Source organism: Eschrichtius robustus, chromosome 16, assembly GCF_028021215.1.
Source record: "Eschrichtius robustus isolate mEscRob2 chromosome 16, mEscRob2.pri, whole genome shotgun sequence".
NCBI classification, from domain to species: Eukaryota; Metazoa; Chordata; class Mammalia; order Artiodactyla; family Eschrichtiidae; genus Eschrichtius; species Eschrichtius robustus.
This window is the reverse complement of record NC_090839.1, coordinates 77,858,530-77,872,774: the sequence shown is the minus strand read 5'-3', so window position 1 is coordinate 77,872,774 and position 14,245 is coordinate 77,858,530. Positions and strand designations below refer to the sequence as shown.

The following is a 14,245-nucleotide window of genomic DNA, read 5'->3' as shown; positions in this document are numbered from 1 at the left end:
TCTGCCGCATAGCTGAAATCTTGAGCAAGTAAGTTACTTAATTTTTTTGATTCTGAATTTTCTCTTTTAGCATATGGCAATGAAAATATGTGTATCTCATATCTATTATGAGAACTAAAGGAGATAAAGCACATCAGCACTCAGCACAATGCTTCATAAATGACAACTATCATTAATTTAGTTCCTTGTCTAAGGGAGTCGTTTAGATTTTTAGAAGTTCTGCTTTCGCAATTCTCCTTCAATAAGTACACTCTAACACCCCAGCCTCCCCTGATAAGTTACTCTGGAAAGTTAAGTAATTATAAGTGTCTTCCTGGTTCTTTTAGCACTTTTTAAGAAGGAAGTGGGGTGGTATAGGAGTACAGGATTAAGAGCCACAAACAACTACCTATAAAATAAATAAGCAGCAGAGATATATTGTACAGCACAGGGAAATATAGACATTATTTTGTAATAACTTTAAATGGAGTATAATCTATAAAAATATTGAATCACTGAAAGCAATATACTATTAGTTATACACCTAAAACTAATATACTATTGTAAATCAACTATACTTCACTAAAGAAAAAGTGAAAAAGAAAAGCAAAATTCCCTATTTCCATTTCTCATGCCCAGAGAGTTCTTTAAAGAAGAACAATGCTCTTTGTCCTTTTGATTTCAAAAGGGAGTTTACCTTCCTTTGGATGCTTTTTGTGTGTTTATGATTAAATGTATTACTGTACATTATAAGTTGAGTATTATTTATTATATAGAAGCCTGTCTAGCAAAGCAGCCACAATTGAAAACAGGTTAACAGTGTGGACTGAAGCCAAAACCAGGGATAATGTCTATATTAGGCTCCCTTATTGATCTAAATTATATTGTAGGAATGTAGCCTTTTAAAGTAATCTTTTAAAGGTTTTTGTTTCTTTGTTTTCAGCTCCTTCAGCCTGACATGGCAGAAAAACCAACGCGTATGTCCACACAAATACCCGATGATGACGATATAGTTGAGTATATATTTCAAAGAGAATTCTCCTTTTTGTCCTTAACAAAATTGTGTAGCTTCAAAATATTGACTCAGTAAACTGATATAGACCTAGATGGTAAAGGCTTATGTTTGTTATGTTTGGGCATGAATTAACTTTTATACTGATTGGAGTTAAATATCAATGATTGTTTAAATAACTGATGCATGTTTCTTGCATCTGCAGACATTTTTAGTAGTACAAAAGACTATTCCTATTTAACACCAAAGAATAACAAATGAAAATTCCAGAACCTCCCAGTAGGTGAGGAGAATAATGCTACTTTGATGCATATGTTTGTGGACCTTTAGATACTGATAATAAAAAACTTTTAAATGAAGTTATTTTAGGAAGTGGCTGGGTGGCTGCTTTTTTATTACTTTACTGAGTGGGAGATTGAACCAAGTTCCATTTTAAGAGGCGCCTCTGTACTAGGGAAAACATAGTAATTCACATACAATTTTACCCTAAAAGAGAGTAGCATATCTGAATGGGTGAAAACTGAGTTTTAGAACTATTTTTGACCAAAATAGATACATGAATAGATACATGAATATTGAGCTATGTTAAGTAGTGTTGGTTTATGACTTAATAACTAATGGCTCTCTTTTCGGTGTTTTCCTCCAATCATGCATGGTTTTCTGTATCTTCATTTGAACCATCAAACCATCATATTTTTTCTCTTCTTTTTCTCAGTTACTTTTCTGAAGTGAATGGCTTATTCCACCTTTATTTTTCTATCAGCCACACTTTAAAAATCACATTTGATCCAACTTTCATCTTCGTTGCTCTTCTGAAACTATTACCGACCCTTTCAAGTCGGGTCCCCACAAGGGTCCTCCTGCCTGGGGTCACTCGTGCCAGTGGAATGAGACTGAGTGCGGCTCAGAAGCAAAGGAAAGTTTAGTCTTTGATTAAAGAACGGAGAGGTGTGAGCTCAAGCTCTAAAGTCCACACTCAGGACAGGCTGTGGGCAGGCTGCTTCGTAGGGTTCCGGGCTGCGGAGGGAGGGACAGAGTTCTCGTGGGTGCTCACGGCACCCCACCGCTATCTTGAGTTCAAGTGTTGCTCGCAGGGCTTCTCCACACGGTACGCCAAGTTGGGGTGTTGGGCCCAGGGGTTCTGTGCTGGGAACTGTAATCCGAGGTGTTAGGTGCAGGCCTCTGCACACGGCCCCTGTAGGCAAGTGAAACTAGACTTAGCATGAAAGAAGAGGTTAGACCTTATCTTATTGTTACCGACCCTTTTGAGTCGGGCTCCAAGAGTCCTCCTGCCTGGTGTTATTGGAGCCAATAGAATGAGACCCAGTTTGGTTCAGAAGCAAAGGAAAGCTTTATTCTTTGATCAGAGAATGGAGAGGTGTGAGCTCTCGCTCTAGAGTCCTCGCTCTCCTGAACAAGCTGTTGACGGGCTCGCTTTATAGGGTTCTTGTCAGCGGAGAGAGGGGCGGAGTTCTTGGAGGGCGACTGCAGTGCCGGGTGCAGCAGCGTCTCTGCACGCGGTTCACTGTCATCATCTTGAATTGAGGTGTCATGCACAGCGCTTCTCCATATGGAGTGCCAAGTTGGGGTGTCGAGTGCGGTGGTTCTTTTTGTTGTTGTTAATTAATCTATTTTTGGCTGCGTTGGGTCTTCATTGCTGCGCACAGGCTTTCTTTAAGTTGCAGTGAGCGGGGGCTACTCTTGGCACGTCGGCTCAATAGTTGTGGCTTGTGGGCTCTAGAGCGCAGGCTCAGTAGTTATGGCACGTGGCCTTAGCTGCTCCGTGGCATGTGAGATCTTCCCAGACCAGGGCTTGAACCCATGTCCCCTGCATTGGCAAGTGGATTCTTAACCACTGTGCCACCAGGGAAGTCCTGAGTGCAGTGGTTCTGAGCTGGGAACTCTAATCCCACACGTTAGGTGTAGGGGCTCTGCGCTTGGCCCCCTTAAGGCAAGTGAGATTAGACTAAGCACAAAAGAAGAGGTTAGACCTTATCCAATCACCTAGATTCCATCATATTTTCCCCAGGGACCCCAGTGGGCTTTGCTGGTGACAAAACTACTGTCAGAGTCCTATCTCAGTGACTAAACCACTGACTTATGCCCATCCCATATTACCTTTGGGCGCTCTGATGCATTAAATCATGGTGAATGCTCCTCTGTTTACATAACATTAAAATCATAAAATTTTAGAATACGCAGATCCCAAAGACCAATTAGTCGAACTTTAATCTGATATATAAATGCTTGCTACAAACCATTTAGCAAGTAGTCACCCAACCTTTTTTTGAACCCTTTACAACTAGCAGCTTAATTTATTCTCCTTTTTGAAATTAAAAATAACATTATTAAAAGAAAATTTCAAACAACAGGAAAGAGATAACAGGCCTCTCAACCTAGCTCTTTACAGGCAATAACTAATCTAATCTCTGGACAACTTTTCATATCAGCCCATACTGATCAACCTAATTCTTTTTAATAGCTCTGTTCTTCTTCTTCTTCTTTTTTTTTTTTACATCTTTATTGGAGTATAATTACTTTACAATGTTGTGTTAGTTTCTGCTGTACAACAAAGTGAATCAGCTATACATATACATATATCCCCATATCTCCTCCCTCTTGCGTCTCCCTCTCACCCTCCCTATCCCACCCCTCTAGGTGGTCACAAAGCATGGAGCTGATTTCCCTGTGCTATGCAGCTGCTTCCCACTAGCTCTCTATTTTACATTTGGTAGTGTATGTATGTCCACGACACTCTCTCACTTCATCCCAGTTTACCCTTCCCCCTCCCCGTGTCCTCAAGTCTATTCTCTACATCTATGTCTTTATTCCTGTCCCGCCCCTAGGTTCATCAGAACCTTGTTTTTTAGATTCCATATATACGTATGAGCATATGGTATTTGTTTTTCTCTTTCTGACTTACTTCACTCTGTGTGACATACTCTAGGTCAATCCACCTCACTGCAAATAACTCAATTTCATTTCTTTTTATGGCTGAGTAATATTCCATTGTATATATGTGCCACATCTTCTTTATCCATTCATCTGTTGATGGACACTTAGGTTGCTTCCATGTCCTGGCTATTGTAAATAGAGCTGCAATGAACATTGTGGTACATGACTCTTTATGAATTATGGTTTTCTCAGGGTATATGCCCAGTAGTGGGATTGCTGGGTCATATGGTAGTTCTGTTTTTAGTTGTTTTTTAAAAAATTTTATTTTATTAATTTTTTTATACAGCAGCTTCTTATTAGTTATCTATTTTATACATCTTAGTGTATACATGTCAATCCCAATCTCCCAATTCATCACAGCACCACCCCCACCCCGCCACTTTCCCCGCTTTGTATCCATACGTTTGTTCTCTACATCTATGTCTCAACTTCTGCCCTGCAAACCGGTTCATCTGTACCATTTTTCTAGGTTCCACATATATGCGTTAATATACAACATTTGTTTTTCTCTTTCTGACTTACTTCACTCTGTATGACAGTCTCTAGATCCATCCATGTCTCTACAAGTGACCCAATTTCGTTCCTTTTTATAGCTGAGTAATATTCCATTGTATATATGTACCACATCTTCTTTATCCATTCATCTGTCGATGGGCATTTAGGTTGCTTCCATGTCCTGGCTACTGTAAATAGTGCTGCAGTGAGCATTGGGGTGCATGTGTCTTTTTGAATTATGGCTTTCTCTGGGTATATGCCCAGTAGTGGGATTGCTGGGTCATATGGTCATTCTATTTTTAGTTTTTTTTTTTGTTGTTGTTGTTGTTTTGTTTGTTTTTTTATACTGCAGGTTCTTATTAGGCATCAATTTTATACACATCAGTGTATACATGTCAATCCCAATCGCCCAATTCAGCACACCACCATCCCCACCTCACCGCAGTTTTCCCCCCTTGGTGTCAATATGTCCATTCTCTACATCTGTGTCTCAACTTCTGCCCTGCAAACTGGCTCATCTGTACCATTTTTCTAGGTTCTACATACATGCATTAATATACGATATTTGTTTTTCTCTTTCTGACTTACTTCACTCTGTATGACAGTCTCTAGATCCATCCACGTCTCAACAAATGACTCAATTTCGTTCCTTTTTATGGCTGAGTAATATTCCATTGTATATATGTACCACATCTTCTTTATCCATTCATCTGTCGATGGGCATTTCGGTTGCTTCCATGTCCTGGCTACTGTAAATAGTGCTGCAGTGAGCATTGGGTTGCATGTGTCTTTTTGAATTATGGCTTTCTCTGGGTATATGCCCAGTAGTGGGATTGCTGGGTCATATGGTCATTCTATTTTTAGTTTTTTTAAGGAAACTCCATACTGTTCTCCATAGTGGCTGTATCAATTTACATTCCCACCAACAGAACACTCACTTTTATAAGGGAAGGGGCTTCACAACTCATCTTCTGGCTCTAGTTTCCTCTCCAGGCCACTGTCATGCTAGTGCCTTATTCATCTTTTTGAAATGCTTCTTCCTTCTACTATTCTCTGGCTCAAACCTCTAGCCACTGCCCATTACCATTTAGATAAAATCCATATTCCTTAGCCTCATATTTAAAACTCTCTATTGTTGGGGTCCTTTTTTTGCCTCTTGTTCATAATACCTCCCTCCTTCATACAAATCTTATCTTGTCTTCAAGAGCCAATCTGCCATCTTTTAAAATTATTTTTAACTACTCCATGCCACAGTCATCTATCCTTCTTCCAAATTCCTATATTATTTTTTGACTTTTCTATAATTTTGGTACTTAGTATGATATTAATAGATATTTTAACTTTTTCTTCATGGCTTTTATTCTCATTGAAATTGTAGGCTCTTCATAAATAAGACTCTTTGACTTATAGAACATCAGAGTGTGAAAGAATTTTAAGCTCTCCTGATCAAATGTTCTCATTTTACAGAAGAGAAAACAGGCACCAGTGACTGTCCCAAAGGCTCACAATGACTAGTGACTTTTCTTATTCAGCTACCTTTCTCCATGCCACTGGAAAAAAAAGTTCAGTGAATACAGGGTAAACATCAGGGCTTGTCAGAGCTTGTAGAGTCCTTTTATAGATTTACAGACTATAACTTTATGTACAGTATCCCATTTGCTAGAGGTAGTCTGTGTGTCCTTGCTATCATGAGGGATTAAAATAATGTATGATTTGCATTTCAGTTTCATGTGAAATAATCCTTTTAATAGTAGGTTCATATATTTTTATATATCTACCTTGTTTATTTCTTAATTTGCTTTATTTGTGCTTTGTTTGTGGATGAGGCAGAGGTGAATTCAAGAACGAGACTTGAAAGATCACAAATTCCAAATTAGTAGAATCTGAAATATTTAAGTTTTCTACATAGATTATATTGGAATTTTATAAAAGTAAATATTATAAGAAAGAACTTTTGGCCTGTCAGAAGACATTTGTTAAGTAATAGTGATGATTCTATGGAAACCCCTGCTTGTTCTATCGATATTTGCTCTGTGGGTGAAAACTCAGTGTTCATGAGGCCAAGGTTTCTGGTCTGTTCCTGATAAGAAAATGGGCTATATTTTGTTCTATGGACACACAAAGCACTTTGATCTGGTACCTCCCTAAGCTACAGTTTTTAAAATGAGAGAAGCCTGCCACAAGGGAGTCTAGGACAGAGAGGAGAGTAGAGTGTCCAAATCTTTTATCGTTACATATAATCTTCAGATTATATGGGTCAGAATGTTCTCTCTTGAGTAGAAAACTCAAAATTTACCATCATGTATAAACGCTGTCTTCTAAGAGCACAAGTAGTTACGAATTGAAATTTTTTATTATTTCTTATTTGATTGTATTTTCAGTTTAGTATTGCTAAATACACTCTCTTTAAATATAAAATCCCCATGGAATTTTTACTAATTAATTCTTGGTTGATTCTGGGATTCTTGGTTGAGACCAGATAGGACCCTGGTAGGCTCCTATCCCTACCATTCACTCTTCATTTAGCATGCACTAATTCAACAAAAAGCTATTGAAAGCCTACTGTGAGCTGGGAGTTAATGATATAAAATGAATAAAATTCTATCTCAAAGATCTCAAAGTGTATTGAACTCTGTCTTTGGGTAAATCATGTAAACTGTTTGGATCTTAATCACTTATTTTAACATAAGAGGATTAAATTAATTCTAATACTAATCATAGTGAAACTATTAATACAAATGTTTCCTTATATCATTGTGTCTATAATATTATAATGCTTATGGGAAAAGAAATAGCATAATTTTATTTTCTATGCAAAGAGTGTTTTTAAAAAAATCTTTGAAGCATATTCTTATTTAGGACTACCAACTCTATGTTTTCTTTGTTAAGAAAAAGTTTTTAATAATTTCATATTTTTGACCACACTATTCAAAATAGTTATGCTAAAAACATGATATAGTAAACCTATTTTACTCTTACTACTGAACTCAATTAAGAGTCCCATAGCAGGGTGATTCAGGAAGGGGTAGGCATGTAGAAGGAACATGAAATTGGAATATGAAGAACAGTAATCTCATAGTTAATAATTTTGATGCTCAAATATGCAACATTTTGCCAGTAGGTGCCATTTAAACAGATTCTCCTGTGCTTTTAAAATTGCATTTGAATATATATGGGGAGAAAGAACATCTTAATATTAATGGTTTTTCTAATGTGTAAACATGATATATATTTCCATTTATTTAGTTCAATCTTAATCGCTCTTATCATTCTTTTGTGGTTTTCAGTGTAAATGTCTTACATATCATTATGATATTTGATATTATTTCTATCATTTTGAATTAATCAAGACTTGTTTTGTGGCTTAATATATGATCTACCTTAGAAAATATTTTGTGTGAGAAATATTTTGTGTGAAAATATTTTGTGTGAAAATATTTTGTGTGAGAAAAATACACCTGAGAAAAATGTGTAGTAGGCAGCTGTTAGATGGAACTTTCTGTATATGCCTATTAGGTCCATTCAGTCTATTGCATTGTTCAAATCTGCTGTTTCCTTATTGGTTCTCCATCTGGATGATGTATCCATTGTTGAGAGTGGGGTATTCAAGTCCCCAGCTACTACTGCATTGCTATTTCTTCCTCCTTTTAGTTCTGCTAGTATTTGCTTTACATATTTAGGTACTGAGTGCATATTTATAATAAATACATCTCCTTGATAGATTGTCCTCTTTATAATTATAACTTAGTCTATCTTGTGTGAAATAGGTATAGCTTCCTTTGCTTTATTTTGGTAACCATTTGCTTGAAATATCTTTCTCCATCCCTCTACTCTCAGTCTGTTGTGTTCTTAAAGTTATTCTCATGTAGGCAGCACATCATTTGATTTTTTAAAATCCATTCAACCGTCTATGACCTTTTATTAGAGAATTAATTCACATACCTTTAAAACAATTAACGATAGGTAAGGACTTACTATTGCCATTTTGTTAATTATTTCTGATTGTTTTGTAATTGCTTTGTTCTTTACTTGTTATCTTGCTGTCTTCCTTTGTGATCTGATGACTTTTTTTGGTGGTATGCTTTGACTCCTATATCATCATCTTTCATGTATCTAAAATTACCTATCACTTCATCCGTTAAACTCATTTTTTCTGTAGATTCTTATACATGTTCATAATAGTTATAGTATTTGTCTGCCAATTCCAATATCCTCATTGTGTGGGTATTTCTATTGATTGTGTTTTTCCTTGGCTATGAGACAGATTTTTTTTCTGCTTCTTCAAATCTAGTAATTTTGATTATGCATTGAGCATTGTGGATGGTATTGTAGAAAGTCTGAATTCTATTATTATATTTCTCTAAAGAGTATTGAATTTTGTTTTAGCAGGCAGTTAGATTACTGGCAAGTCATTTGGACCCTGTTGAGTCATGATACTCTTTGGAAAGGTGGGTTTATGTTAGTTATACCCTTTAACTTGGGAGTAACCCTTTGACTTAGAACATAATCCTAAATCCTATAGCAAGTCCTTTTACAAATTTAAATTAAAAGTCCAAAGTGTTTATCTAAAGTGTTGACCAAACTTGTCTAACTTGGAAGAAACGTAAACTCCAAACTCTGTCTCCTTGGGTCTTCCCAGGACCACTGCTGAAATACCAGCTTAGCACTTTTGGAATGCCAACTCTTTTCTCCATTGCCACTGAGCTCTTTGCAGTCATGCCTGCAAGTGCAGAGTTAGACTCAGCCAAGTGTTCTAAAGTTTGCAGATTTGGATCTCCCCACTCTGTGGCTTGCTCTTCCAGCATTTCTTTCTGAATATTCCAGTATTTTGGCAGCTCAACTTCTGACCTTAGACTTCCCAGCTCAAGATTGAGCTCTGCTTCCCAAGTTTCTCATTTACTGGGGAGTCACTTCAAGGGAATATATGGATAAACCTAGTTTCACCTATTATGCTAATCTTATTCCCAGCGTGATTTATTCTTGTTTCTGCCTCCTTTTCTTTCCCTTCCAGTGCCTTCAAACAGTCCGTTTTTTTTTTTTTTTTTTTTTTTTTTTTCGCCTGCACCATGCGGCTTGAGGGATATTAGTTCCCCGTCCAGGGATTGAACCCGGGCCACGGCCATGAAAGCCCGGAATCCTAACCACTAGGCCACCAGGGAACTCCCCAAACAGTTGTTTCTAATTGTTAATGTAAGGAAAGGTAAAATGCTATAAGTTACTCTATCACCAAAAGCTAGGAGTGTACACACAATTTCACACCTTACTTTTTTAACTTAATATTTTCATGTATTTTTCAATCTAGTAAAGCATTCTTCATAAATATCTTAAAAAATGACTTAAGAGGGGCTTCCCTGGTGGCGCAGTGGTTGAGAATCTGCCTGCCAATGCAGGGGACACGGGTTCGAGCCCTGGTCTGGGAAGATCCCACATGCCGCGGAGCAACCAAGCCTGTGCGCCACAACTACTGAGCCTGCGCGTCTGGAGCCTGTGCTCCGCAACAAGAGAGGCCTCGATAATGAGAGGCCCGCGCACCGCGATGAAGAGTGGCCCCCACTTGCCGCAACTAGAGAAAGCCCTCGCACAGAAACGAAGACCCAACACAGCCATAAATAAATAAATAAATAAATAAACCCAAAGTTTAAAAATAAATTAAAAAAAAAAAAAAGACTTAAGAATGCCCCAGTGTGTGCGTGAATAAATATATTATCATTTACTTGGATATTCTATTTCAGGGAGTTATATATTTGGATGTTAGAGAGCTACAGTGAACACTTTTCTGCATAAAGCATTTGTGAAATTTTCTAGTGGTTTGGGAGAATTTCTAGGGGTGAGATTAGTGTAGATTGTTAAGCCTTATTTGAATTATTTTTCCACCTTTTAAAAATAATCAGTTGGTAAATTTATGTATAATATTGTTGGATTTCTAGTTTTCTAGGTTGGTATTATTAGCAGTGGATTCCTTTAACATTTTGATATAACACAAGTTCTCAGAGGGCATATAACAAATTTGAAGTCAAAGTTTTTATTTGCTTTTTAAAAAATTCAAATTAACTTTGATTTCCTTACATATATTAACATATATTGGGTTTCCTGAATATATTACTACACTGAAACGGAGTGAAAGAATGTTTCCTTTTTTCTATAAAAATAATTTATTATTGTATAGTAACACACTAGGCTTTCTTGTGGTATTTCTTTAATTTCCTATTTTTAAATTTAGAAACATAGTCTGAGTGTGATCAGAGATAGAGTCACTGTTTATAAAAATGATGACAAAAATCTGTGTGTCTGGATAAAGATTTCTCTTCTCACAAATTTACTTCATTTGCGTCTTATCTGAGGTATGATGATCAAATGATAATTCCATTTCTTTGACACATTATTATAGTCATATTTTCAAATGATATTTTCTATTCTAATTAATATACTTTTATTTGTTTTTTTCTCTAAGCAAAAAGAAGATAATATCCGTTGCTTAACTCTGCTTGGTCATTTTGGTTTTGATTGTTTGCCTCATCAACTGATGAACAAATCTGTTCAACAAGGGTTCTTTTTCAATATTCTCTGTGTGGGTAAGTGCCAAATCCCTCACATGAATTATTTCCTAATTTTCCTAAATGCTCATTTCAACTTATCTTAAGCAGCATAACACTGGTGCTGTTAATTTAAGACTACACCTTCATGTTTGTATTGGTTTGTATCTTCTTAGTCATGTTACTTAGACATTTTTTTCTTTAAGTGTTTCAGTGCTCTTCAAGATCTGATATAGCTTTGTGTATATTATCTTTCTATATTATGTTAATGATGGAGGGAGTCAAGAGTAGCATGTATACTTTCAAGGACATTCCAGTCTTTAAAGTGTTTGGGACCCTTTAAACCATCCTAGAGGGTCAGGGTGTTACTTCTTCTCAGACATCTTATGTCCCTATGATGTATCTATGTTTATACAGGGGAAACTGGGATTGGAAAATCAACATTGATCGACACACTGTTCAATACTAATTTGAAAGACAAAAAATCCTCACATTTTTACCCAAATGTTGGACTTAAAATTCAGACATATGAACTTCAGGAAAGCAACATTCAATTGAATTTAACTGTTGTGAAAACAGTGGGGTATGGTGATCAAATAAACAAGGAAGCCAGGTGAGTGGTTTTTAATTTTAATTTAAAAAGTTATTCTTATTTCAAGGAACTTTCTTTCTCCATGTATTAAAAAGTAAAAGTCTTCTAGAATATATATATATGTATATATACATGTACATATATATATAAAACTGAGTCACTTTGCTGTACAGCAGAAATTAACACAACATTGTAAATCAACTATATTTCAATTAAAAAATAATAAAATGGGTCTATTGTAATAGATGGCATGCAGTTGGATCTTGTTTTTTTTTAAAATCCATTCAACCACTCTATGTCTTTTGATTGGAGAGTTTACTCCATTCAAGTAATTATTATATATAGTATATAGTAATACATATAAGTAATTATTGATAGGGAATGACTTACTATTGTTATTTTATTAAATGTTTTCTGTCTATCTTGTAGTTCTTTTGTTCCTCTTTTCCTCTCTCTTTTTTTTTTTTTAAAGTGTTAGAAATTTTATTAAAGTTAACATTCCACAAGATCATACTCATACAAATCAAACTGCAAAAAATTCCAGTCATACAAACTATCATCTGTTAATGTGCCATCTTTCTTCTCCAAATGTCAAAAATGTTCTTAATGATACAAAGTCTCTAGAAAGTCAAATTCACTGTCCATTTGTGCTGGGTAAGAAACCTATATCTTCATTCATTTCATGAAATCCATGTTAAAAGAACCCTGTCTTGGTTGTATATTATCACAGCACTCTTGTATTAATCCATTTTTCTCAATTCCCCATAGTGGACTGCCATCTTGATTTCTCAGTGGTAGGGTCCATTTGAGACTCTTCAAGCTGACTGGGTGTAAATTCTTCCACCAACATCTATTTCGTTGTACTGGCCCCTTAGATAATTCAGCCTCAGGATTCATATTTTTGCTATATAAAACACAGACTATCGCAAAGATTTCCTTTATCCTCAAGGATAAAATTCCACGGTCTCAGTCTTCAAAATGGCATACCTCAAATAAGAGCTGTATTTGTTCAGAACCATCATCAACCAAATTTAATTTTAATCTTGTAAGTTACCTTCTCATCTGCAACACTGCAGCCGTTTTCAAAATCGGCTTTGAAAGAGTTAAAAGCCAACACCCAGGTCCGAGAGCCGCGGTCAGCACCTCCTGGTCGCCCGCACCCGAGTCCCGCGCCGGCCGCCCGCCCGAGCCTTCCGCCCGTACCGGGTCGAGCCGCCCGGGCCCCGGGGAGCCTCCGCGGCCGCTGCCGCAGCGGCGCTTTCCGCGTCGTGGGCCCGGCCGCCCCGGGCGCCTCTGCCGCGGGCTCCGACCCCGGCGTGCGGCCCGCCTCGCCCCAGCCGCGGCCGCTTCGCTCCCGCGGGCCTGCGGGCCGCCCGGGCGCGAGTCCCCGCCAGCCGGCGGGCCCCGCGGCCGCGGCGAAACGCCTGACAGCTCGCGGTGCTGCTCTCTCTTTTTAATTTCTTTGTATTTTGTTGATTTTTGTAGTGATATGTTTGATTCTCTTTTTCACCTTTTATAGGTATTTTCTGTGTGGTTATCATGAGGCTTCCATAAAGCATCTTATAGTTATAACAGTCTACTTTAAGCTGATAGCAACTTCAATCACATGCAAAATTTTTACCGTTTTACCTGTCCTTCACTTTGTTTTGATATCAAGCTTTACATATTTTTATGTTGTGTATCCATTAAAAGATTTTTATATTTATAGTTATTTGTAATACTCTTTTTCTTTTAATTTTTATGCTACAGGTAAAAGTGCTTTACATACCTTTTTAATTACAGTATTACAGTATTCTCTATTTGTCTATATATTTACTTTTACCAGTGGGTTTCATACGCTTGTGTGCTTTTGTGTTACTGTTTAGTGTCCTTTTGTTTCAAATTGAACTCCCTTTAGCATTTCTTTTCAGGCAGATCTAGTGGCATTCCTTCTAAGGCAGATTTAGTGGTGATGAACTTCCTCAGTATTTATTTGGGAAAGTTTTTGTTTTTCCTTCATTTTGGAAGGGCAGTTATGTTGGGTATAATACTCTTTGTTGGCATGTTTTTTCTTTTTGTCACTTTGAATATATTATCCCATTCTTTTCTGGCCTGCAAATTTTATCCTGAGAAATCAGCTCATAGTCTTATGGGGGCTCCCTTATACATGATGAGTTGCTTTTCTGTTGCTGCTTTCAAATTTTACTTTTTGTCCTTGACTTTTGACAGTTTGAATATATTGTGTCTTGGTGGCGACTTCTTAGGGTTCATCTTATTTTGGGGTCTTTTGAGTTTCTTCAATCTGCTATTCCATTTCCCTTCCCCAGATATGGGAAGTTTTCAGCAATTACTTCTTTGAATAAGCTTACCGCCCATTTCTCTCTCTCTCTTCTTCTAGGACTCTCATGATAGGCATGTTGGTTTGCTTGTTGCTTGATGGAGTCCCATAATTTCCTAAGGTTTTCTTCACCCTGTTTCAGTCTTTTTTTCTTTTTGCTCCTCTAACTGGGTAATTTTAAATGACCTGTCTTTGAGTTTGCTGATTATTTCTTCTGCCTCATCAAGTCATTCTTGAATCCCTCTAGTGGTTTTTTAGTTCAGTTGTTCTATTCCTCACCTTCAGAATCTCCGGTCTTTTGTGTTTTCATATGAGTTTTAGAACTGTTTTTTCTATTTCTATTAAAAAAAAAAGCCACTGGG

At 37.0% G+C, this 14,245-nt stretch overlaps 1 protein-coding gene across 1 annotated transcript in view; it reads left to right on the top strand.

Moving 5' to 3' along the window:
* The first annotated feature begins 928 nt into the window (after window positions 1–928).
* Window positions 929–14,245, top strand: part of SEPTIN14 (septin 14) — a 40,500-nt gene continuing 27,183 nt past the window's right edge. The window contains exons 1-3 of the mRNA XM_068565662.1: window positions 929–991; window positions 10,893–11,013; window positions 11,392–11,587. Of these exons, the coding sequence (XP_068421763.1) occupies window positions 938–991; window positions 10,893–11,013; window positions 11,392–11,587 (371 nt within the window). The 5' untranslated portion in view covers window positions 929–937. The remainder of the gene's footprint in view (window positions 992–10,892; window positions 11,014–11,391; window positions 11,588–14,245) is intronic.